The following is a 27393-nucleotide window of genomic DNA, read 5'->3' on the forward strand; positions in this document are numbered from 1 at the left end:
CAATTTACAGACTCAATGCAATTCCTATTAAAATACCAATGGCATTTTTTAAATAGAACTAAAATAAATAATTTTAAAATTTGTATAGAAACACAAAAGACCATCAATAGTCAAACAATCTTGAAAAAGAAGAAAATAACGAAGAATTGTACTCCCTGGTTTAAGACTATGTTACAAAGCTATAGTAATTAAAACAGTATGTAATCTCTCTCTCTCTCTCTCTCTCAGACACACACGCAAACCTCACAGACTGATGGAACAGAATAGATAGTCCAGAAATAAAGCCATGTACTTATGGTCAATTAATCTATGACAGAAGAGATAAGAATATACAGTGGAGAAAAAAGAGTTTCTTCTAAGTGGTGCTGGAAAACTGGACATCTACATGTAAAAGAATGAAATTAAAACATTCTCTAACACAGCATACAAAAATAAATGCAAAATGGATTAAAGACCTAAATGTTAGTTCAGAACTACTCCTAGAGGAAAACATAGGCAGAACATAAATCATAGCAATTTTTTTTGGGGTGGGGGGCTCTATCTCCTAAAGTAAAGAATATAAAAGCAAAAACAAACAAATGGGATCTAATTAAGCTTAAAAGTTTTGTACAGTTAAAGAAAAGACAGAACAAAAAGACAACCTTCAGAATGGGAGTAAATATTTGCAAATGATATGACTGATAAGGGGTTACTATCTAAAATACATAAACAGGTCATGCAACTCAACATCAAAACAAACAAACAACTGAACTGAAAAAAAAAGATGGACAGACCTGAATAGCCATTTTTCCAAAGAGGACAGGCAGATGGCATACAGGCACATGAAAAGATGCCCAACATTGCTAATCATCAGGGAATTGTAAGTCAAATTCACATTGAGATATCACCTCATATATGTCAGAATGTCTATCATCAAAAAAGAAAAAGAAAAAAACCCCACAAATAATAAACGCTGGTGAGGATGTGGGGGAAAAGGAATCCTGTTTGTGTAGCCACTGTGGAAAACAGTATAGAGGGTTCTCACAAAACTAGAAACAGAACTATATATGATCCAGCAATTCCACTCCTGGGTGTATATTCAAAAGAAACAAAAATACTAATTCAAAAAGATATATGCACTCTGTATTTCATAGTAGCAGTATTTACAGTTGCCAAGGTATGGAGGCAACCTAAGTGTTCATCAGCAGATGAATGAATAAAGAAAATGTGGTATACATATACAATGGAATACTTCTCAGCCGTAAAAAGGATTAAATCTTATCATTTGCAACAACATGAATGGACCTGGAGGGTTTTATGTTAAGTGAAATAAGCCAGACAGAGAAAGATAAATACTGGATGATATCACTGATATGTGGAATCTAAAAATATACAACAAACTAGTGACTATAATAAGAAAAGAAACAGACTCACAGGTATAAAGAACAAATTAGTGGTTACCCATGGGGTGAGGGGAAGGGGAGGGGTAAATAGGGATAGGAGATTAAGGGATACAAACTATTGTGTATAAAATAAACTGCAAGGATATATCACACAACACAGAGAATATAACCAATATTTTATAACTTTAAAAATTGTGAATCACTATATTGTATACTTGTACATATTGACTATACTTAACACAATATTGATTATATGTCAATAAAAATTAATATAATTTAATTTACCATATTAATAGCCTAAAAAAATGTAAAATCACAAGATCATTTCAATAGATGTCCAAAAAGCATTGGCCAATACCCAATGTTCATTCATGATAAAAAACTCTCAATAAACTAGAAATAAAAGGGAACTTCCTCAACCTGATAAAGAGCATATATGAAAAGATCTAAAGTTAACATCTTGGAAAATATCATGATGCTGGAAAAGATTGAGGTCAGGAAGGGAAGGGGGCAACAGAGGATGAGATGTTTGGATGGTATCATCACCTCAGTGGACATGAGTTTGAACAAACCCCAGGAGATAGTGAAGGACAGGGAAGCCTGGCATGCTACAGTCCATGTGGTCACAAAGAGTCAGACATGATGGAGTGACTGAACAACAACAAGAGTTAACATCATACCCAAGAGTAAAAGACTAAGTGCTTTCCTTTTAAGATAAGGAACAAAAAAGTATGTCCATTGCCATACTTCCATTCAATGTTGGACTGGATGTTTTAATTGATATAATAATGAAATAAAAAGAAATTAGAAATTAATACAGATTGGAAAGGAAAAAGTAAAACTGTTCTTACAGACTATTTGACTGCATATGTAGAAAAGCTAATAGAATCTTCAAAAAATCTCTAAAATTTATTAATGAATTCAGCAAGGTTGCAAGATAAAAAGTCAATATACAAAATTATTTGATTGTATTTCATTTATTTATTTATTTTAATTGGAGGCTAATTACTTTACAATATTGTAGTGGTTTTTGCCATACACTGACATGAATCAGCCATGGGTGTACATGTGTTCCCCATCCTGAGCCCCTCTCCCACCTCCCTCCCCATCCCATCCCTCAGGGTAATCCCAGTGCACCAGCCCTGAGCACCTTGTCTCATGCATCGAACCTGGACTGGAGATCTGTGTCACATATGATAATATACATGTTTCAATGCTATTCTCTCATTATTATGTACTGCAACAAAAATCTGAAATAGACATTTAAAAACTTTTACACTAGTATAAGAAATATAGAAATTAGAGATAAATTAGCAAAACATGACATGATCTATACGGTGACAAATACAAATGATGTGTGCAGTAATTAAAGAAGACCTAAAGAAATGGAAAGATCAGCAAATCATCAAATAGAAGACTTACTATTGCTTAAATGTCAATCCTTTCTAAAATGATCTATAGATTCAAAGCAATCCCTATCAAAATCCTAGCAGACATTTTTGAGTAGAAACTGATGACCTGATTCTAAAATATAAATGAAAATTAAAAAAAAAAACAATTGAATAGTCAAATACAATCAATTCTTATTACTCACAATAGTTATGGTTTGTAAGTCTCTGTGAACACTGAACTAGTGGTTAATGGATTATGGTTCCTAGGGGAAATAAAGGGTTAGTTTCCTGCAAGCCTCTGGCCACAATATTTCACAAATCAATACAGAACCTTATTTTAGGGGTGTTTCTGTTTAAAGACACCTTAGTGATTCCCTGGTGGCTCAGATGGTAAAGCGTCTGCCCGCAATGCGGGAGACCCGGGTTGGATCTCTGGGTTGGGAAGATCCCTTGGAGAAGGAAATGGCAACCCACTCCAGTACTCTTGCCTAGAAAATTCCATGGATGGAGGAGCCTGGTGGGCTACAGTCCACGGGGTCACAAAGAGTCGGACACAACTGAGTGACTTCACGACACAACTTCGATCGAGTGTATATTGTTGGTTTATTAACCTTGAACTTACAGCCGACAGCACTATCGCTCATGCCTGAATGAAGCTCATCTCACATCTTTCCTCCCTGAGGCACATCATGGCCTTCTTGCCTTAGGGACACCAGACAGAGCTTCAACACTACTCGTAGGGGCCGTTTTAAACAGTGAAGTCACCAACAGACAGCACAAAAATTCTAAAATTATGGCTTTAAACAGAGCACAAAAACGATATTTGCTTATAGCATGAGCCCCAAAACAAGAAGGCAGAGCACTGTCTGTTTGACTTTCACTAGGCAAGTGCAGCGGCTTGACAGTTTCAGCACTCTGCACGATCCACGAACGACCACGAAATGCTCAAGTATCGATTCTAGGTGCCCAGTACATTTTATAGAGCAGGTAAATTGGCACGTGTGGAATCTGCAAATAATGAGAATCAAGTACAACTTTGAGAAAAATAAAGTTGGAGGGATCAAATTATCTTAAGACTGACTATAAAGTTGTAATCAGAGCAGTGTGGTAGTCATGTAACAGTGGACATCACTGGCACAGAATCCAGTCCAGAAATAGACCCGCACATTTATGGTGGAATGACTTTTGACAATTGCCAAGGAAATTCATTGGAAAAGAATAATGTCATCAACTAATGGTGTTACATCAATTGGATTGCCGTGTGTAAAAAAATGGACCTTGACCCTTACCTCATACCATATACAAAAATTTATTTAAAACTGATTTTAAATGTTAATATAAAGGAGAAACATATAAATGTCTAGATTAAAATGTAGGGGAAAAATGGATGACCCTGGGTTTGGCAAGGATTTTTTAAATAGGGCACAGAACACAAAAGAGAAACTCAGTAAATTGAACATTATCAAAATTAAAATATTTGCTCTGCAAAATACACTGCTACTAAACTCAAAAGGCAAATCGCAGACTGAAATTAAATATATCCAACAAAGGACCTTAGAATTTATAAAGAATTCTTATAACTCTATAATAGGAAAATAAACAGCCCAGTCAAAATGGGCAAAAGATTTGAATAGACACTAAACCAAAGAAGATATATAAATAAGAGATGCTCAACCTTATTAGTCACTAGGAAAATACAAATTAAAGCCAAAACAAGATGCCCCCACTCTACTTCCACTAGATTGAATACATTTTAAAGTATTGCCCATGTCAAGTAATGGCAAAGTTGGAAACAGAATCATCATTTTTCCTGGTAGGAAGATAAAATGGTTCAACCACTCTGGAAAACAGATTAGAAGTTTCTTACAAAATTAAATATGTACTTACAATGATATCAAATCATTCCACCCTTATGTATTTACTCAAAAGAAATTAAAGTTTATGTTCAAACCAAGATTTGAGCACAAATGTCTACTTGTAATAAGCTAAAACTGGAAACTCAAATCAAATCAAAACAATTCAAATCATCAACAGGTGAACTGATAACAAATTGTGAGATATGTATACAATGTAATACTACCAGGCAATGAAAAGAATGAACTACTGACACATGTTGGAGAAGGAAATGGCAACCCACTTCAGTATTCTTGCCTGGAAAATTCCATGGACAGAGGAACCTGGCAGGCTACAGTCCATGGGGTCGCCGCAAAGAGTCAGACACGACTGAGCGAATGAGCACAGCACATTGACACATGCAGCAGGCTGGATGAATGTCAAAATAGCCCTGTTGAATGAAAGAAACAAGACCAGAAAAAGAGTACATATTGCAGGATTCCATTATATGAAATTTTAGAAAATGGTAACTAACCTGTGTGATACAGATCAGCAAATGAGTGGCTGCCTGGGACCAGGGGGAGGGATGGGGCAGGTGGAGGGGTTACCAATGGCAACTAGGAAACTGGGGATCTGGACGTGATGGGTATGTTATCTTGATTATGGTGATATGTTGCTATGTCAAATTTATCAGATTGTATATATTAAATATGTGTAGTTTATGGTATAGTTTATATAGACACACACATTCACACAGAACAATGTGGTTTTGGAAGGTAAGTAGTACTGAGACAGAAGGCTGCAAGAGAAGAGATCAGCGAGTCATGGAACAATCAGGGGTTGAGGAGGAAGGGTTTTTCTAGCAAGTCAAAGAAGAGGAGAGAACCTCGGGGCTTGTGGTCTTTGGAGGATGCTAAGTAGAACAGACTGTTTCAAAGAGCATGTTTGGGGCATTAGTGGGGGATGAGAAAAGGAATTTAAGCTGGGACAGATTATGGGGTGATTTGATTTCTCAAGCTGACTTCTAGCTGCGGTCTTTGGTGGATAGAGGGGCTGAATACAGGGTGTCAGAGGGAAAACCACGTGTTAGTACATTGACCTTGGCAGTAATACATAATATAGTATTAGATTTAGGTAGAGAATGGGTGCAGAAGTACCATCTACCTATCCACTCACTCGTTCATTTATTCATTCAGTACTTATTCATTCCCCTCTATGGGCTAGACACTCTGGTGGGGTGTGGGAGAGAAATAAGTGTGTCTCCCATATGTTGGAGATCCAAGGAACACTCAGATCTTGGCTTCCCTGGTGCTCTGCACGTGCGGAGCAGAAGGTGGACGATGCAATCAGTTTACAATTCAAATCAGTTCAATCAATTCAGTGCTTATGTCTCTTATGCCCGTGGAATTAATTAGATCATAGCAATAATCCCCACCCAGGGGAAGAGTTTATGACCTAAGATGGGGAATGGTGGGTGAGGGGTGTTTGATAACTTCAGTTATCAGAGAGGAAACCTGGTTTTGCTGGGGAAAGCAAGAGCGAGTCTGGGCAAGAGCCCACACAAGTGGTTGGGTGCAGCTGGAGATGGGGGTTAGAGTTCAAGGAAAATGCCTGGCTGGATATGCTTGGGGTGGTCATTGGCCCTAAAAATGCATGGAATTTTGGAGGGAGAAAGGGAGTGCAGAAAGAGGAGGTCAGGGTCTCAGCTTTGGGGCAACCCGCAGAGTGCAGACCAAGTGCAAGAAGGAGCAGACTGCGCACACGCACACAAGCAGGCGGCTTTGTGGGGGCAGGAGCAGGGGCTTGTTAGGAATGTAAATTTCCACACCTACTGAATCAGGGACTCTAGGGGTGTGGCAAAGAAGGATGTGTTTTAACAAGCCCTCCTGGGAATTCTGATCTTAAACTCGAGTTTGAAAACCACTGATCCAGCTATTTTAAGCTGGATCACTCCCTGAGAGTTGGCTGCTCCATAGGGAGTTCATAATGAGAATGGGATGCTGTGATTGACAGCCGTTTAGAAATTGCAAAGCGCTCAGCAAGACTAGGGCCTTATTCGTTCACGCTTATTTCTGATTTTGATCAACCCTATTCGGTCAGATACACTTATGTTTTCAGGCTTTGTTTCGGGGCTCCTCCTCTTTTTCCCCTCTCAAACGGAAACTAAAATCTCAGTTCGTGAATAGGATAACTGATTGAAAAAGCATGAAGCTTTGGGGGAGGAGAGATGCGAGCAAGGCACAGCTGGACTTTGCCTGAAAGGACAGGTTTGTTTTTGTGGGTGACATTGGCTTGCTTTTGTTTCTTCCAGCGTGGAAGCACAAGGCTGATGACTCACATTAACTGCTGAAAGTCTTTAAATTCAAACTGCAGCTGTCAAAATACGATTAGGCTTTCAGAAGACATAATGAAAGAAGGGGGATAGTCCCTAAAAATGCAGGCTTGGGTTTCTCAGGCTTTTGCGGAGCCTTAGCTCCAAGTGAGCTTTCGGGTTGGAGCAGGCAGAGATCCCATTGTTTCCCAGCAGAGAGAAATAGCAGCTCTAATAATACATTCCTCTTCTCTCTTCCTGTAATAAATAATTTCTGATTTCTCCATCTCAGGCTCAATAGCAGCATGTGTGTGTACTAAGTCACTTCACCCGTGTCTGACTCTGTGTGACCCATAGGCCTAGACTGCCAGGCTCCTCTGTCCATGGGATTCTCCAGGCAAGAATACTGCAGTGGGTTGCCATGCCCTCCTCCAGGGGATCTTCCCAACCCAGAGATCGAACCCTTGTCTCTTACATCTCCTGCATTTACAGGCAGGTTCTTTACCACGAAAGTGGAGCATGTCTTTAATGGTGTTCATTTTGCTTTAACTCTAAAGGAGAAATTAGACTGCCACTGGTATCAATAGCATGCCATGTGGCTTGTATACAATTCTGAAAAGTCAGTAAAAGCCCTTTTATTTCATCTAGGATGATGTCAGCCGCAACCGCCACAGTCTTTGTCCCGTGCTTCTTTCTTGTCCAGGGTAACCAGATGAAAGTTTTCCAAGTTCTCCGGGCTGAGGCACTGTGCCAGGCTTTCAAGATCACACATGGAGGAAGGCCCTTAAATCTAGAATGCCTGTGAGCCTCAGGGGAAACACCAGGGATGGATGTGAGCACAGCCCTGGGGCTCTTAGTTATCAAATCCTCCCTGATTGATTTCATCGGGGAGACCGAGCAGATGTGGTTTACATCCCTCCTAAAACTCTCCAGGAAGAGAAGTAAGCAGATTTTGCTGACTGTCAGCCATGTACTAACACATGCCCTCTGGCAAGGCATTGTTTGAGTTTGTTGAGATCTTTTGCTGTAAAATTCAAAATTGCCTACTTTGCTGTATCAGATGAAGTCAGCCTAGAACTCACAAACCAAAACTTAGCCACAGATACACTGATGTTGTTTAAAGTGATATGAATCTAGTGTCCACATGAGGGGGGTTTCATAGGCACCCAATAAAGTGATATTGTATTAGAATAGTGATGTAGGTAAAATCTGGTTGGGGTCACCTCTTCTCCATGCTTAACTAGGCCTGCTCTACTAAGACATTTGGCACTAGTGGTAAAGAACCCACCCACCAATGCAGGAGATGCAAGAAATGCAGGTTCGATCCCTGGATCGGGAAGATCCCCTAGCATAGGAAATGGCAACCTACTTCAGTATTCTTGCCTGGGAAATCTCATGGTCAGAGTAGCCTAGGGGCTGCAGTCCATGGAGCTGCAAAGAATTGGACATGACCAAGTACAAGAAAAAAGGAAGCTTATATTTGCTGAGTACCTACTATCTTTCAGATACTTTATCATCTATATTATCTCATTTAACCCTGCAATAAGATGTTTTCTCTACTTAATTATTTAACCTCTATGAAAATTCAGTCTCACAGAAATCACTTATGCGAAGTCACACAGGTCACCTCACTGAAGCCAGGTCTGACTCCAAAGGCAATATTCTTTTCATCCTATCTGATCACCTGCCTTGTACCCTGTGTAAAGAAACATGGGACTTCCCTGGTGGTCCAGTGGCTAAGACTCTGCACTCCCCATGCAGGGGGCCCAGGTTTGATCCTGGCTGAGGGAACTAGATCCCTTATGCCACAATGAAAGATCTGGTGCAGTCAAATAAATAAATATTTTCTTTTAAAAAGAAGAAGAAACTTAACTGCCCCTTATCTCCTCCTCCAAGATTTAGTCCTCCTGACCCTTGCTTTTTCATATTACCTGCCTCAGATCCTGATATACAGTAATCTTTTCTGTGAGATGGCCTTCTGACCACACTGTGTGAAACAGAAGTTCCCTTCCCTCCACACTCCTATTGCTCTGTCCTGTTTTTGTTCCACAATACTTCTAAGATCTAAGTAATATATGGTTTAAGCTGTGCATGTTACGTCTGGCCGCTGTCCATGGTATGCCAGTAAATGTTTAACAACCGGATCTCCATGGGGAAAATACCCAATTTGTAATGTTCACCAATCCCTGTGGTGTCAATACTGCCACCGTGGCTGATTACACACTACCCACTTGGCCTTGCTGAATGCAGAGTTGGGAAGAGGTGGGCATGGTCCGTCAATGTGGGTCAGTTGGAGCCGGCTTCCCAGTCGAATATCAGCTCCATGGCGAGAGGGATCGATTGATTGTTTTGAAATCAAGGGATCAATTGTTTCGTTCACTGTTGTTTTCCCAGCAGTTTGAACAATTTGATGAATGATTGGATTCAGTCATTCAAATATATTTTAAAAAATTGACCACATGCCAAACACCATGCAAGTTGAGCTGGAGGGCTGAACAGAACAAACACTGGCTTCAAATGGCAGGGGAAGTAGACATTAAATTATCAATTGCAAATTAAGTGTTACATTGTAACTGTGGTAAGGGAAACCATGATGGTGAACTTGACCTCTAACAGGGAGTGGTCAGATAAGAGTCCTCCACCCCCAAGTACTCCAGGCTGGCTGCTGCTGCTGCTGCTAAGTTGCTTCAGTCGTGTCTGACTCTGTGCGACCCCAGAGATGGCAGCCCACCTGGCTCCCCCATCCCTGGGATTCTCCAGGCAAGAACACTGGAGTGGGTTGCCATTTCCTTCTCCAATGCGTGAAAGTGAAGTCGCTCAGTCGTGTCCGACTCTTAGCGACCCCATGGACTGCAGCCTACCAGGCTCCTCCGTCCATGGGATTTTCCAGGCAAGAGTACTGGAGTGGGGTGCCCAGGCTGGCTACTTACTGTCAAGTCAGTTCAACACACGTCCACTAAGCACCTGCTGTGTGAAGCATGTGGTATCAGGGGTACCCTGAGAACCACCAAGATTTACCCTGTGCCCCTCAGAGCTTACAGCCTGGGTAAGAATGATGAGTGAGGAATGCCTGACAACCCTGTGTTTCAGGTCCATTCACCCATTCCCAAGCACTTGATGAGCCCCTGTCATGTGCCAGGCAGTGTGGTAGGTACCAGGGATGCAGGAGACAGCAAGACGGCTGGTTCCTTAGCTGTTGTGAGGATTCCAGTGTCTGCAGCTGGAGACTGGCTCCCTGATGTCACTGTCTTCTGCTGGGAGAGGAATATCTCTTGCTGGGGACAAGGAGAAGAGTTTTGTTCCCGTCTCACTCATCTTCCCAGGACCCAGGACCCCATATCTAGTGGAGGAGATATTGTAGGACTCTAGGACATCCCTGTTGGGAGGCAGGGGGGTTGGGACTCTGTCATTGTTCTTTCAACAGATGAACACTTATGGGGCACCAACTCCATGCGCTAGGACACTGGGGAATCAAACTGAGTCACACCAGCTTACCTTCCCATGAGGCCGTCAGACTTGTGATCAGGTCCTTCTAATACTGTGGGATAGATACTGTGACTAAGTTTTGGTTTGTGAGTTCAAAGTGCCTACTGTGGGATAATACTGTGGGATAAATGCATGAGTGCTCTAGTGGAGCCATGTGTAGAGAGCTCGAGGAGCCCAGAGGAAGAAAACTCGAAGCCCCACCAACCTGGAGAAGGCTTCCTGGAGGAGATGACTTCAGATTGAAGTCAGTAGTCATGAGTGGGAGTCATGGGGTAGAGAAGGCTTGAAAGGGTAATGGGAGCTCTGAATTTAGTGCTTTCCACCCCCTCCCCCCCACAGTTTTATCATCTTTCACTGAAATCCTCCCAGGCTGTGAGAAAAAGAAGTGCTGTTTTTCTAAAGAATAAAGAATCATCCAAAAACATCTGTATTTGTTTCCAATGAAAACGACCACTGCCAGAAAAACAACAAAGTTGTTTTCTCAGAACCTAGTCTGTATTTATTCCTTTGTCTTTGTTTAATTAAATTAATCCCTCAATGGTTTCCTTTGGGACAGCACAGATCACTAGTGGCCATAAATCCCCAACGTTCTAAAAGTAGTATGAACGGCCGGAGGCCAGCTGGCAGGCCTGCTGTTTGTGGGATGTTCTTCTGGAATGCAAGCCGTGATCCTCCTGTTCCTAACCACACTCTGCGCCCTCACGTAGTGTCCAGGGTCTTTCAGACACTTGGAGAGAGGTCCAAGGACAGCAAAAGAAAAAAAAAAAAAATCGAGATTTGTCTAAAAGAAGAATCTGAGCCTGGAGACAGCTGACAAAGGCTGACTCTTGTGTCTTTCCCTGGATGAATATGAGGACTTTTTACCTGGGAGTTTCAATGAGTCTCAATCAGGCTGCACACTGGGGTTATCTGGGAGCTTCGGGGACACTGCTGCCTGCACCCCAGCCCCTGCTGCCTGACTCCCGGGCGTATTTTCCAAAGGCCCCTACACAGTTCTGATGGGCCATCGAGGGGGTGCACTGCTGCTCTGACGGATGGGACCCTGCAGGGCTTCAGGGCTGTCCCGTCCCGGAAGGAAGGAGCACCTCCATGACCTCTCTGCCTACCCTGTGGGGGGGGAATCTTGGGGGAAAAATGGTTATTGCTTCAAGATCTTGGTTCACTGCTTTTATCCACATTTTTCAACCTATTTCAATTGGGATTGGGAATTGGCCACAGGCTTGGGACTTGGGGGTTGGTTGTTCCAGTGTCCTGGGGTGTCATTGTCCAGCCATCAGGAGTTCGTGCAGGGATGCTCCCCTCCTGATTAGGGAGCCTGGCAAGGGAGACACATTATTCATTTATCTATACACTAAATCCTTTCAATTTCGCAGAGCTAAAGTAAACTGTGATGCCACCAAACTTAGTCTTCCACAGCACAAGTCAGGTGAAACGGCCCTTGATTTTTTTTTTCATTATTATAAAAACTCTTGGTATAAACTTTTGTTAGAAAATTCAAAAACAGATAATTATTGCTTCAAGATCTTGGTTCACTGCTTTCATACAATCTACATTTTTCAACCTATTTCAAATGGAAATGGGAACTGGGCACAGAGGGATAGATGTAGTTCAGGCTACTACCTCTGTGTGCTAAGTTGCTTCAGTTGTGTCTGACTCTGTGACCCTATGAACCATAGCCCATCAGGCTCCTCTGTCCATGGAATTTTCCAGCCAAGAATACTGGAGTGGGTTGCCATTTCCTTCTCCAGGGGATCTTCAGACCCAGGGATCAAACCTGGGTGTCTTTCATCTTCTACATTGGCAGGGTTCACTGCTTTTAAAATGCTTCTTTCAAAGAGGTTCTTTTGTAACATTGATTTTTTTTCATTATTATAAAAGCTCTTGGTATAAACTCTTGTTAGAAAATTCAAAAACAGGTAATTATAAATAACAGAAAAAAATGAAACTCTCACCCCTCCTTGGTAACCACTGTTAGGCAGGGTTCCTGCTGGACACAGAGAGGAGGCAAAGCAACTGTGGGAGCTGAGCAGGGGGACCCAGGTGGAGAAGTTCCCACCCCCACCTTTAGAGATGGGCTTGGGACTTGGGGGTTGGTTGTTCCAGTGTATGGGGTGTCATTGTCCATCATCAGGAGTTTGTGCAGGGACGCTCCCCTCCTGATTAGGGAGCCTGGCAAGGGAGACACAGTACATACATCAGTACATAAAGGCCTTTGTAATTAACATGGTGATACATGCCAGGAAGGGCTTCCCAGGTGGTTCAGTGATGAAGAATCCACCTGCCGATGCAGGAGCCGTGGGTTCCAACCCTGGGTCGGGAAGATCCCCTGGAGTAGGAAATAGCATCCCATGCCAATATTCTTGCCTGGAAAATTCCATGGACAGAGGAACTTGGCGGGCTTCAGTACATGGGGTCACAAAGAGCTGGACACAACTGAATGACTGAGCACGCACACATACACGCACACACACGCCAGGAGGGAAAAGTCAGAGGTGCACAGACATGCACTGACAACCGGTGGGTGTGGCCAGCAGCTCTGACAGATAATGGAAGGTCCTTATGTCAAGAAGTTGATTTTCCCATCCACACACACGCAAACCAAAGCTACTTTGGCATGGAAGTCAGAAAACTACCACTTTGTTCCCAAAGAAGTGGCTTTCATTTATCCGTACACTAAATCCTTTCCATTTCCCAGAGCTAAAATAGACTGTGATGCCACCAAAGTTACTCTTCCACAGCGCAAGTCAGGGAAACGGCCCATCTCCCTTTCTGAGATGTTCACCCTCAGTGGTCCCCCGATGAGCAGGGTTGAGACCAGGCAGCCTGCTCCCAGGCCCTCTGCCATCCCGTGTCAGCTGTCCTTCCGATGCCCTCTCCTGCTGCTTCCCTTGGAATTCCCAGAACAGGGGGTCAGCTCCCCTATCTGTCCTGCTTTTTCCTCCACTTCTGCACCTTTACTGTCCCCTCAGCTCCGGGTGGATCCTCTTCCTTTTCTCTGTGTCTCTTGCTTGCCTGCCAGCCTCTTCTGATTGATCCAGCTTGGGCTGGCTGTAATCCATCCTTGTTCTGAACTCCCATTTTATTGGCAGCACCTCTCTTGTGGATTTCTAGCATGTTCTGTTTTGTATTTTAGTTATTTAGGGTGCATCTGGCAACCCACTCCAGTGTACTTGCCTGGAGAATCCCAGGGACGGGGGAGCCTGGTGGGCTGCCGTCTCTGGGATCGCACAGAGTCGGACACGACTGAAGCGACTTAGCAGCAGCAGCAGCAACAGCAGCAGGGTGCATCTGATAGCTACTCTGGCTCTCCCAAGCCTCAAACAGGGCTAGTTTTTCCCACATGAACGCCTTTTGCATTCACTGTTCTTTCAGTCAGAACCACTCACACATATATATATGGTGGTGGTGGTTGTTTAGTCACTAAGTTGCATCTGACTCTTGCGACCCCATGGATTGTAGTCCACCAGGCTCCTCTGTCCGTGGGATTTCCCAGGCAAGAATACTGGAATAGGTTCCCAATTCCTTCTCCAAGGGATCTTCCTGGCCCAGGGATCGAACCAGTATCTCCTGCAATCCAGGCAGTCTCCTTCATTGCAAGCGGATTCTTTATTGCTGAGCCACAAGGGAAGCCTATATATATATACACACACACACACACACACACACACACACACACACACACACACTAGTTTAGTTTCAGGTATGCAGCATAGTGATTCAGTATTTTACATTTCCACTGAATATATTATGAAACAATCACCACAATAAATCCAGTTATGATTTGTCACCGTACTAAGCTGTTACAATATTGCCTATTATATTCTCTATGGGTACATTACATCCCAGTGGCTTATTTATTTAATAGCTGGAAATGTGTACCTCTTAATCCCCTTCACTGATCCGTATCCCCAACCTGTACCTTCTGGCAACCACCAGTTTGTTCTCTGTATCCATGAATCTGTTTCTGTTTTGTTATGTTACTTCACTTGTTTTCTAGATTCCACATATGAGTGAGATCATGCAGTATTTGTCTTTCTCTGTCTGATTTATTTCACTTAGCCTAATACCCTCAGGGTTCATCCATGCTGTTATAAATGGCAAAATTCCATTCTTTTCTATGGCCGAGTAACATTTCATTGACTATACGTAGCACGTCTTTATCCATTCGTCTGTTGATGGGCACTTAGGTTGCTGCCATATCTTGGCTATTGTAAATAATGTTGCAATGAACATAGGGGTGCATATATCTTTTTGAATTAGTGTTTTTGTTTTCTTTGGATAAATTCCACTTCTGGGTTTTATCAGAAATGCTCTTCCTAGAACTTCACCTTCCTAACCCTTAGAATACAAGCTGCGCGATGGCAGGAGCCCCTTTGTTGGTTCACACTGCATCCCCAGTGCCTGGGACAGAGTAGGTTCTTTGTTGATTCAATAAATCAAAAGTATCTGATGATTCCGATTTTTATTTTGTCTCTGGCTTAGGCTTGTAACTAACTGTAAATTTTGTCATTCTTCAATTATTTACTATGATTTTTGCATGAGCTGAAGTTTCTTCTGATTATTGTTATTTTCCCTATATCTGGATCCATGGGAAATATCAATTGGAGTTCCCAATTGGAAATATAAGATAGAAATAAGATAGGTAAAGAGAGGAATTTGCATCTATAATTTTTTCATCTACTTCATTGATTTAGGAGTGAAAATAATTCTTTTAGCATTTTAAAACCAGAATCCTTCTTTGTGGAATTTTAGACCTAAATGTTTTTTAATCTTATGATGTAGCTTCTATTTAAAAAAAAAAATTAATGCATTTGATAGAGGTGCTAAATATGTCAGCTTTTATCTTTTTATCAATTTGATATTTTACATTTATCAAAACGGTAATAAACTATAAAACTCAAAGACCTAGGAGGTTACATTAAAGTGTAGTCATTGTATTCAGGAATAAATCAAACTTTCTAGTGAATTAAGTTTTTACCATAGCTGTCGCAGTGATAACTTTTAACCAGAGGAAGAAAAATTTTTTAATGTATTCAATCGCTTTAATGCTCTCTGATTTTCTTGAACTTGAATGGTAAAGTCACTGAAAGAGCTAGTTATGAAACCAAGTCATTATCCTTGCTGAGAAATACTGTCATAACGTCAGCCAATTTCTTCAAAGGGGAGACTGAATCAGTGAAGGATTAAAAATGCCTTTAAGCTTTTCATTCTCTGATATATTCTTAGTTCTATGGCAGTAAATGCTCTACTGTGAGTGTATTCTTACATTGCATTGGAATAAACAGCCAGAGCTCAGCACCTTGTGGGCACATAATAAATATTTGACTGGAATAGCATTGTTAATCACCATAGAAGAGCCTGGTGGGCTACAATCCTATGGGGTCACAAAGAGTCGGATGTGACTGCATGACTTTCTCTTCACTTCACTTCAGACCATACATTGATTTCTCCCTATCTTTGTTGCTCAGTCGTGTCCAACTCTTTGCGACCCCATGGACTGTAGCCTATCAGGCTCCTCCGTCCATGGGATTTTCCAGGCAAGAGTGCTGGAGTGGATTGCCATTTCCTTCTCCAGGGGATCTTCCCGACCCAGGAATCGAACCCGGGTCTCCCGCATTGCAGGCAGACGTTTTACCATCTGAGCCACCAGGGAAGCCCCCTATCTTTGTTATCTCTACCTAAATTCTTCTGGCTTCCCATTTTCCTCCTTTATTACTGGGGTGCATAAATAGAACACAAAAAGGATTTTCAAACATCCTTCTGATAGAGAAATGGAATGGGAGAAAGTATGTCCAAAGAGACCAATACAGACTTGAAAATAAGGGGCTCTTCCGGACCTGCCGTGTTTTTGGTGGAGCAACAGGTCTTTTCACCGTGCTCTCTCCCAGCTTCTGCAAAATGTCAAAGACAGCGCCAAATGGTCTTGTTGAGACTATGTACATAGGTGTCTACATTGGTGAGACTGATTACAAAGCCTTTAGGTTCTCAGAGAATATGAATGGTACTTGATTCGGACAAGCACAAAGACCTGCTCATGATAACTTCAATCCTCAAGAACCGTCCATCACTGTCCTTGACATGAGAAAAATACACATAATGATGTTAATTTAAAATTTTCTAATGCATTTAATAGAGAAGAAAAATTACAACTTTGAAAAATATGCTTTTATGTATACATAAGTGGCTGTGTGTGCTCAGTCACATCTGTCTCTCTGTGACCCCATGGACGATAGCCCGCCAGGCTCAGCTAGCCATGGGATTTTCCAGGCAAGAATACTGGAGTGGTTCCTACTCCATTTCCTACTCCAGGGGATTTTCCCAAGCCAGGGATCGAACCCCCGTCTCTTGCATCTGCTGCCTTGGCAGCCGGATTCTTTACCACTACACCACCTGGGAAGCCCTTACATACATAGAAACTCACCCAACTATTAACAGAGGTAGTCTCTGGATGGTAGGACTGCAGGTGGGGAGATTACAGTTGAATTTTCTTTTCTATTTTTTTTCTGTTTTCCAAAATTTCCAAAATGTTCCAAAATTTCTTATATCGCTTTCAGTCAAGAGTTATTTTGCCAAGCGCTGTCGAGTTGCTCATTGACGGCCCTGTGCCAAGAGTCACCTCCTTCTGAGCCAAGTTCTAATGATGCCGCTTTGCCCCAGTCCAGGATCTGTGTGCAGCGGATGACCATGGCTGTGAGCAGCTCTGCGTGAACCTGCTGGGCTCCTTCGTCTGCCAGTGCTACAATGGCTACGCCCTGGCCGCGGACGGAAAACGGTGTGAGCGTGAGTGTCCCGTCCAGCCTTGCCTGATGGGGAAACACCAGGAGGGAAGCGAGAGGGGAGTCCACGTAGCCAGTTGCTCTCCTTTGACTTTCAACCAAGTGCTCCCAGTTCTCTGTCCTAGTTGTTAGTCACCATTTGAATTTTAAAGACTTCGTTTGTGGCTGAGCTTAGCATGTTCCCAGTCTGGGTCCTCAGCAAGAGGCATATTTATGATAATCTATGTTAATAGATCAATCCATTACTTCTTCCCTTGGCAAGGACTGGGCGGATTTGCATTCAGTTTGGAGCAGGTGTCTGGGCTGGTCTGCCTTCAGTAGAGCTCAGGTATTATACGCGAGGTCAGGTGGTGATGGGTGACATTGCTGAGTGGCACCTCAAAAAGGTGGGCAGCCTTTCTTCTAAGCGTGGATCTGCAGTTCAGAGACGGTCCCAGGGACCGCCAGCTGTGAGAGGCCAGCTGTGGGTAGTCGTAGTGTTAGTGTTAGTCGCTCAGTCGTGTCCGACTCTTTGCGATCCCACGGACTATAGCCCACCAGGCTTCTCTGTCCATGGGGTTCTTCAGGCAAGAACACTCTTGTAGATTGCCATGCCTTTCTCCAGAGGATCTTTCTGACCCAGGGATTGAACCCAGGCCTCCTGCATTGCAGGCAGATTCTTTATCATTTGAGCTATAGGGAAGACCAGAAAACAAACAGCAGCCTCCAACACTGGCCCCAGCTAAGAAGTCTCAAGTGCAATACTTGGAACCACAGGCACCGCTTGCAGTCAGCTGAGTGGCTTCCCACTCAGGCAACTCCATATTTCAGGGGCTGTGAGAAGTGGGGTGGCATCTCATTTCTTCAGTGATGGGTAATGGTTTTCCTCGGCACCTGTAGGGCAGACCAGTGAATCCCTAATATGCATGTGGCACCTCCCAGCTTGTCTGCAAAGCCCTTTAAACTTACACAGGCTCATTCATCTTTCCACCAGCGAACAGTGCCTGGCATAGTAGGTGTTCAACAAGCTGAGTAGGGTACTTATGAGGCAGACAATCCGTAAGGAAAGGAAGGAAAAGGACTTGACTGGCATCAGAACTGGAGCCTTCCTTTTTCTAAGTCTAAATCCTCCATTTCTTGTTCCCTGTTCCGTTGTTTTCAGAGGACCTGTTCTGTCTTGCTTCCCACAAACAGTAAATGATGATTTGTTTTTGCACATAGAACTTGGACTTTCCAGTACACTGTGATTCTTAGCTGGGAATGTGGAAAGAAAAAGCAACAAAAAAAAAGTATAGGTGGAAAAAAAAAGGATAGGTGGTGGCCTATTCTTTGCAGGTGATTATGAGAATAAAATGGATTTCTTTGCTTGTTTTTACACACTGATGGAGATGAAAACCACCCTCATCAGAAGTCCATAGTGGAATTGGTCTCCTAAGCCTTAGAGTTGTTTTATCCCCCTTATTCTGTCCGTGGTGACCATGATAGGTAGCAGGGTACCACATCCATTAACACTGCAAAACAAGAAGTCAATCTGGAAACACCAGCCCCCCGCCTTCTTTTTCACTACATTAATTTTTATTATGCAAGTAACTATTTTCATTGAGGAAGTTAGACAAGAAAATCACTATTATCAGATCAGATCAGTCACTCAGTTGTGTCCGACTCTTTGCGACCCCATGAATCGCAGCACGCCAGGCCTCCCTGTCCATCACCAACTCCCGGAGTTCACCCAGACTCACGTCTATTGAGTCAGTGATGCCATCCAGCCATCTCATCCTCTGTCGTCCCCTTCTCCTCTTGCCCCAACCCCTGCCAGCATCAGAGTCTTTTCCAATGAGTCAACTCTTCGCATGAGGTGGCCAAAGTACTGGAGTTTCAGTTTTAGCATCATTCCTTCCAAAGAAATCCCAGGGCTGATCTCCTTCAGAATGGACTGGTTGGATCTCCTTGTAGTCCAAGGGACTCTCAAGAGTCTTCTCCAGCACCACAGTTCAAAAGCATCAATTCTTCGGCGCTCAGCCTTCTTCACAGTCCAGCTCTCACATCCATACATGACCACAGGAAAAACCATAGCCTTGACTAGACGGACCTTTGTTGGCAAAGTAATCTCTCTGCTTTTGAATATGCTATCTAGGTTGGTCATAACTTTCCTTCCAAGGAGTAAGCGTCTTTTAATTTCATGGCTGCAATCACCGTCTGCAGTGATTTTGGAGCCCCCAAAAATAAAGTCTGACACTGTTTCCACTGTTTCCCCATCTATTTCCCATGAAGTGATGGGAGTGGATGCCATGATCTTCTTTTTCTGAATGTTGAGCTTTAAGCCAACTTTTTCACTCTCCACTTTCACCTTCATCAAGAGGCTTTTGAGTTCCTCTTCACTTTCTGCCATAAGGGTGGTGTCATCTGCATATCTGAGGTGATTGATATTTCTCCCGGCAATCTTGATTCCAGCTTGTGCTTCTTCCAGCCCAGCATTTCTCATAATGTACTCTGCATATAAGTTAAATAAACAGGGTGACAATATACAGCCTTGATGTACTCCTTTTCCTATTTGGAACCAGTCTGTTGTTCCATGTCCAGTTCTAACTGTTGCTTCCTGACCTGCATACAAATTTCTCAAGAGGCAGATCAGGTGGTCTGGTATTCCCATCTCTTTCAGAATTTTCCACAGTTGATTGTGATCCACACAGTCAAAGGCTTAGGCATAGTCAATAAAGCAGAAATAGATGCTTTTCTGGAACTCTCTTGCTTTTTCCATGATCCAGCAGATGTTGGCAATTTGATCTCTGGTTCCTCTGCCTTTTCTAAAACCAGCTTGAACATCAGGAAGTTCATGGTTCACATATTGCTAAAGCCTGGCTTGGAGAATTTTGAGCATTACTTTACTAGTGTGTGAGATGAGTGCAATTGTGTGGTAGTTTGAGCATTCTTTGGCATTGCCTTGCTTTGGGATTGGAATGAAAACTGACCTTTTCCAGTCCTGTGGCCACTGCTGAGTTTTCCAAATTTGCTGGCATATTGAGTGCAGCACTTTCACAGCATCATCTTTCAGGATTTGGAATAGCTCAACTGGAATTCTATCACCTCCACTAGCTTTGTTTGTAGTGATGCTTTCTAAGGCCCACTTGACTTCACATTCCAGGATGTCTAGCTCTAGGTCAGTGATCACACCATCATGATTATCTGGGTCATGAAGATCTTTTTTGTACAGTTCTTCTATGTACTCTTGCCATCTCTTCTTAATATCTTCTGCTTCTGTTAGGTCCATACCATTTCTGTCCTTTATCGAGCCCATCTTTGCATGAAGTGTTCCTTTGGTATCTCTGATTTTCTTGAAGAGATCTCCAGTCTTTCCCATTCTGTTGTTTTCCTCTATTTCTTTGCATTGATCGCTGAAGAAGGCTTTCTTATCTCTTCTTGCTATTCTTTGGAACTCTGCATTCAGATGTTTATATCTTTCCTTTTCTCCTTTGCTTTTCACTTCTCTTCTTTTCACAGCTATTTGTAAGGCCTCCCCAGATAGCCATTTTGCTTTTTTGCATTTCTTTTCTATGGGGATGGTCTTGATCCCTGTCTCCTGTACAATGTCACGAACCTCATTCCATAGCTCATCAGGCACTCTATCTATCAGATCTAGGCCCTTAAATCTATTTCTCACTTCCACTGTATAATCATAAGGGATTTGATTTAGGTCATACCTGAATGGTCTAGTGGTTTTCCCTGCTTTCTTCAATTTAAGTCTGAATTTGGCAATAAGGAGTTCGTGGTCTGAGCCACAGTCAGCTTCTAGTCTTGTTTTTGCTGACTGTATAGAGCTTCTCCATCTTTGGCTGCAAAGAATATAATCAATCTGATTTCGGTGTTGACCATCTGGTGATGTCCATGTATAGAGCCTTCTCTTGTGTTGTTGGAAGAGGGTGTTTGTTATGACCAGTGCATTTTCTTGGCAAAACTCTATTAGTCTTTGCCCTGCTTCATTCCATATTCCAAGGCCAAATTTGCCTGTTACTCCAGGTGTTTCTTGACTTCCTAGTTTTGCATTCCAGTCCCCTGTAATGAAAAGGACATCTTTTTTGGGTGTTAGTTCTAAAAGGTCTTGTAGGTCTTCATAGAACGCTTGTTGTATTTTCTGCTGCTGCTGCTGTTGCTAAGTCACTTCAGTGACTCTGTGTGACCCCACAGATGGCAGCCCACCAGGCTCCCCTGTCCCTGGGATTCTCTAAGCAAGAACACTGGAGTGGGTTGCCATTTCCTTCTCTAATGCATGAAAGTGAAAAGTGAAAGTGAAGTCACTCAGTCGTGTCCGACTCTTAGCAACCCCATGGACTGTAGCCCACCAGGCTCCTCCACCCATGGGATTTTCCAGGCAGGAGTACTGGAGCGGGGGTGCCTGGACTCACAGAAATATCTACTTCTAGACATTTTGTTAGTGCTTAACAAAATGAGGTCATATGCTCTATCTTGTTTCACATACTTTTCCTTGTGTGGTTAGTCACTTAGTCATGTCTGACTCTTTGCAACCATGGACTGTAGCCCACCACGCTCTTCTGTCTGTGGGATTCTCTAGGCAAGAATACTGGGGTGGGTTGCCATTTTGTCCTCCAGGGGATCTTCCCGACTCAGGGATTGAGCCCAGGTCTTCTGTATGGCAGGCGGATTCTTTACCCACTGAGCCATCTGGGAAGTCCGATTTTTCCCTTACCAGTTGTTAAATGGGTAGAAACTTTGGGTGCTGTTGGGTCAGAAGGAAATTCCACCGTTGGAAATAAGGCCAGGGGATGAGCTTCAGGAAACAAGGCCAGGGTGTCTGGGAACTTAGGGTGAGGGAAGGAGCAGGGCAGGCCCAGAGCTTGTGTGCGTGACAAGGGTCAGGGGCAGTTGGAGCCCCAGCTGGGGCAGGGCACCTGCCGTGGCCCTTGAGAAACTGGAAGGCAGTGAGAAGCCCAGTTCTGTGGATGTTGCCAAATAATTGTCTAAGGGTCCTCTGTAGTGGAGAGCCTTTGAGTCTCTAAGGCTTTTGCTGAGACTTCTGGAGTTTGACATTTACTGAAGAGCGGCAAGCACGAGAGGGAAGCTGTGGTTGCCTGAGAGCTGTCCTGGGCTGTTTGTTAGAACGTGCTTTGCTCTCGCAGCCGCCGTCAGCATGAAAGAATGTAGGCCTTCCTCGGAGCCGGGGGCAAGCCGAAGACGGGGAGAACGGGAGAGACTGTATGTGACCCCGGCGTCATCCATCAGATGTTATCCTCATCCTCGTCAACCAAATATTTGACCTGTTAGAAGCTGAGTGTGTGATGACTGAGTGCCATGGACCTCTGTCACCTCTGTTACTTTGGTTAGGAGACTGAACACAATGCCAAAGTGTCAACTGCTGCTCCGTGAGGCTGTGCTGAGTACAGAGCAAATGATGGAGATATTAATAACAGAGGCTCCAGGAGGTCAGGGAGGAGGGAATCCTCATGGCCAGCGTGGGGAAGATCTGGGTGCGGAAGGAAGGGTAGCGACTGACACATGTCCAAGGCGAGGGGAGACATGAAGGGCAGCGATCGTGTAGAGGAGGCTGTGCTCTCGAGGCTTGAGGACTGAGACCACGTGTGTGTGGGGTGGGGGGGTGGGGGGAGGGCGGCAGACAGAGATCTAGTAGGTAAGAGAGAGACGGTCACCTCGAGAATGCCAGGCTGAAGGCTATAACCTGAAGACACCAGTATGAAGGGACTTGTCAAAGATGGCAAGACTAGGTATTATTACAGTAGGAAATTCAGAGAAGAAGCAGAGGCTGCTAGGGACCCTGGGAGCCTTCCTTTAGCCCCTGCTCTGGGTGGTCTGGATGTGGATGGGCAGAGAACGATATGACTGTGGGACCATAATCCCAGTTCATCCAGAGGGATCCCAGTTTATGGCTGTTGGCTCAGTTCTCAATAGCACTCTCTCTTACTTTGAAGGGGATTCCATTCTGAATGAGAGATTATAAGGTCACCCTAGTTAAGGCCAGCCTGACTCAAACAGCTGAAAAGGCTAGCTCTGCTGAAGTGGAGAATTCCTGCAGATGCAAAGCAGGAGATGAAGTTGAAGACATCAAGTGGAACCAGAATATTCAAGGCTTTGAACACCAGGCTGAAGAGTCTGAACTTTATCTCTGATAAAAAGACACTAAAAGGTTTCTGATTGGGATGGATAAAGGCAAAGCCTCATTTTAGAAAACTCAGTCTCATGGTGCAGGGCGGGATGGATTCCAGGAGGAAGAAAGAGGGCTGGAAAGACCGATTAGGAGACTATGATAGTCCTCTGGTGGAGGGTGACCAGGGCCAGGTTTGAGTAGCGACTGTAAAAATGCAGAGAGAAGGAAGGGGTTGAGAAATGAAAAGAGGTGCAGGAATGAAAGAAGGCGCGATTGATAAAGAGGAGGAGGAAAAGTCACAATCAAATCCCGGGTTTGAGCTGCCATGATTCTGAGAGTGATGGTGAGAGTGATGAAAGAGTGATGGAAACAGATTTTTTTTTTAATGTTTTCATTTCGGGCTGTGTCAGGTCTGAGTTGCTGCCTGTGGGCTCTTTGTTGCATGGACCCTCTAGTTGTGGCGTGCAGACTCAGCAGTTGCCCCGAGAAATATGGGATCTTAGTTCTCCATCCAGGGATCAAACCTGATCCCCGGTATTGGAAGGCAGATTTTTAACCCCTGAACCACCAGGGGAGTCCTGGGAACAGATTTCTTAGAGAAGATAATGAGGATTCAGTGGGTTTCAAGCTGAGATGGGACACCTGCAAGGACACGAGGAGAGGGAACAGAGGCCGCACCAACGCCAGGAGGAGAGGGTGGGACCAGCGGAGCAGGCAGAAGGCAGCACAGCCCTTTCCTTCTGAATTTCCATTTCCAGCATTCACTTCTGTGTTTGTTTTGAAAGTGTCTGGACCTTCAACACAGTAAGACCTGGGCTCAAATCCTAGTTCTGCTACTTGGTAGTCATCTGTCTTTTATTTCCGAGCCTTGGTTTTTTCTCATCTGTAACACAGAGTAGTAATACCTACATCACAGAGTTGGTGGGATTAAATAAGATAACAAGTACAGTTCCTAGTACACTTGGGCAATTGTTGCTGTTAATTGTTATTACAACACATGTGATCACCATCATTGTTTCCTGGATGCCATGAAGTGTGGAGTTAGGAGAGAGTGAAGCCTGAGCCTCGGGCTCAGTCACAATGTGCAGAGAGCAAGAGGGGGACGTGGAGGTAGGGAGGATATCTGCGAAGGAACCGCCTAAGGTGGGGACGGAGGAATTGGGGAGAGATGGGCGGGAGAACCAGAAGTCATGGACTAGGATGCGAAAGAGAATTTCTAGGCCAGGTCAATATTAGTGTCATGCCCCAGCGAGGCCAAATGGAACAGAACTTAGAGAAAAAGCCACCGAGTTGAGTCATTGGTAATTCATCTCAGCCGACATTTCCAGACTCTCTGCCAGGCACTCTGCTAGGCATTAGGGACACAAAAAAGACCAGGAGGCCATTGCTAATGATCAAGAGGGGTGAGGTAAAGGGCAGATTTCAGGGGGGAGCGGTGAGGGGGTGAGAAAGTGGGGACAGCAAATCTGACCTCATTTGAGGAGGTTCGGTAGAAATTCACCGTGGCCAGCTACTGGTGGGTGGACCCCACGGGAGTACTTTGACTCATCCCAGAATTATGACTGTGACTGCCTGAGGAGTCCGTTCTGAGCCAGGCGCAGGGCCTTTTAGCCAACATTTCCACACTTTCTGAGTTAGTGGAACCTTACCTTCAAGTGCTAGAGTTCCATTTTTTCTAACTGCTCATTTAACTCTGGATAGAACTGAATTCGTTTCAACATTCAGGTGATCAAGGGTGGATTACTCACTAAAGAAAGCCCTCATTTTGCTTTAGTGGAGTCTCAGTATTTGTAACCCAGCAGCTTCCACTAAAGCTGTGTTAATTTCCATCCAAAACTGTACATTTTCAAACAACCTTAGGCTTCTGTAAAGCAGTTTAAGGGCAGAGTCTGTACATTTTTATGAAAAATTTCCTGGTCCTTTACATTTTTCATCTATGCCTGATTCTAGAGTAATTTTGGTTAGCAAATTGCCTTAATTAAGCTCTGTCTCTGAGGGTGAATTTTTGCTGTACTTGCTGTCCTGGTGTTTACTCACTGCCTTGTCTTTTGGGGTAACTTGGGTCCTGTTTGCATCTTACCTGCCCAAGCAGACTGTAAACCCTTGGGGTGAAGAAGGTGCAGAAGCCAATTCCTTTAATTTTCATCTTTCACAGAGTAGACTTGCAAAATGTTTTTCTTGAATCATTAACTAAGATTGACTAATCATAATCTCAAACATTTGTTTTTCTAAAAAAAAGCTTTTCCCCTTGATTGGTTTCTAAATTACAAAATCAATTTTTGTTTATTAAAAAAAATCGGAGTACATACAGATGTGAAAGTGAAAATTGCTCAGTCGTGTCCAACTCCGCTGACCCCATGGACTGTACAGTCCATGGAATTCTCCAGGCCAGAATACTGGCGTGGGTAGCCTTTCCCTTCTCCAGGGGATCTTCCCGACCCAAGAACTGAGCCCAGGTCTCCTGCATTACAGGCAGATTATTTACCAGCTGAGCCACAAGAGAAGCCCAAGAATACTGGAGTGGGTAGCCTATCCCTTCTCTAGGGGATGTTCCCGACCCAGGAATCAAACTGGGGTCTCCCGCATTGCAGGTGGATTCTTTACCAACTGAGCTATGTGGGAAGCCCACATATAAAGCCCAGATTTATATGAACTCAAAACCTGAAAGACATTCCTCCTTAATTTCACTCCATGGAGATAATCACCACTGAAAGCTTGGCCTCTCCTTCCTGCCTTTCTTCAAAGATGACTTACTAGCTTATGATGCTCTTTGCTCGTCATTACATCCAGGGTTTAGCACAATGCCTGACACACGGTAATTGTTCAGTAAATGGTCGTGGAACAACTGAATGGTATTAAGGTATCTCTTTACTCCCAAATTCAAACCTTATTTTATTAGGCAGGCAATGTGATAAAAATAAGTAATACTCCTTTAATGTTACTAAATTCCAGGACCTGTGTGAAACATTTTATATATAACTGAGACAATCCTTTGAAGTAGGTATTTTATATTTTATAGGTCTCTTCACCTGTCTGTTTCACAGACTTCATCTGTAAATTGAGGATAACAAAACCTACCTCCAAGGGTTGTTGTGAGGGTGAGATGAGTTAATACATGGAAAGCCTCACTACTCTGTAGAGACCTATATAGGAAAAGAATCTAAAAAAGAGTGGATATGTGTATAACTGATTCACTTTGCTGTACACCTGAAACCAACACAACATTTTAAGTCAACTGTACTCCAATTAAAAATTTTATGTATATGGCAAGCACTTGGAACTGTACTATACATGGGCAACTGATACACATTAGTTGAATCTGCATCTTTTATGAATTTTTATCTTCTCATGAATGCTTGCATGTAATAATGCATCAAACATGTGGTACATTTGAAAAATCACATTGAGATCCATACCTCGAATGATGGTGGCGCATAGCACTGGTATTTAGCCTGCTGCTACTGCTGCCTTCAAAACTTTCCTTCTATATTCTTCTATACCAGTCACCTTCAATGAGAAGGGAATGCTGAGTTGCTTCAGTCGAGTCTGACTCTACGCAGCCCTATGGACTGTAGCTCACCAGGCTTCTCTATCCATGGGATTCTCCAGGCAAGAATACTGGAGTGGGTTACCATGCCCTCCTCCAGGAGGGAATCTTCCCAGCCCAGGGCTGGAACCTGCATCTCTGACGTCTCCTGCACTGGCAGGCAGGTTCTTTACCACTAGCGCCACCTGATGGCTGATATTTCAGTTGGTGACAAGGGATGAGAGGATCGATCTTTATATTGAAAGTCAAATTTTTACTTCATCAGCTTACTCCTCATGCTTCAAGCTTGATCTCCCATGAATGCAAAGATTTCTCCATGCCTTAGTTTGTGAGGGCTGCCATAGCAAACTACCACAGAGTGAGTGGCGATAGAAGTTTATTTTCCCAGTTCTGGAGGTTAGAAGTGCAAAGTCCTCGTGTCAGCAGGGTTGACTTCTTTTGAGATCTCTCTCCTTGGCTTGCTGCTTCTGCATGTGGTCTTTGCTCAGTGCCCAGGCATCCTTGGTGCCTCTGTGTGTGTGTCTAAATTTCCATTTCTCCTGAGGACACCAGTCAGATTGGATTAGCACCCAC

At 43.6% G+C, this 27393-nt stretch overlaps 1 protein-coding gene across 4 annotated transcripts in view; it reads left to right on the forward strand.

Annotated features, from left to right (window-relative positions):
* MATN2 (matrilin 2) overlaps nt 1-27393 on the forward strand; it is a 170742-nt gene that overhangs the window by 73967 nt on the left and 69382 nt on the right. For 3 of the 4 annotated variants that reach the window (XM_025265070.3, XM_025265072.3, XM_025265073.3), the window contains one exon: nt 17061-17183. The exons of the other annotated variant lie outside the window; for it this stretch is intronic. In XM_025265070.3, the coding sequence (XP_025120855.3) occupies nt 17061-17183 (123 nt within the window). The remainder of the gene's footprint in view (nt 1-17060; nt 17184-27393) is intronic. 4 annotated transcript variants of the gene reach the window in all.

Source organism: Bubalus bubalis, chromosome 15, assembly GCF_019923935.1.
Source record: "Bubalus bubalis isolate 160015118507 breed Murrah chromosome 15, NDDB_SH_1, whole genome shotgun sequence".
Classification (NCBI taxonomy): Eukaryota; Metazoa; Chordata; class Mammalia; order Artiodactyla; family Bovidae; genus Bubalus; species Bubalus bubalis.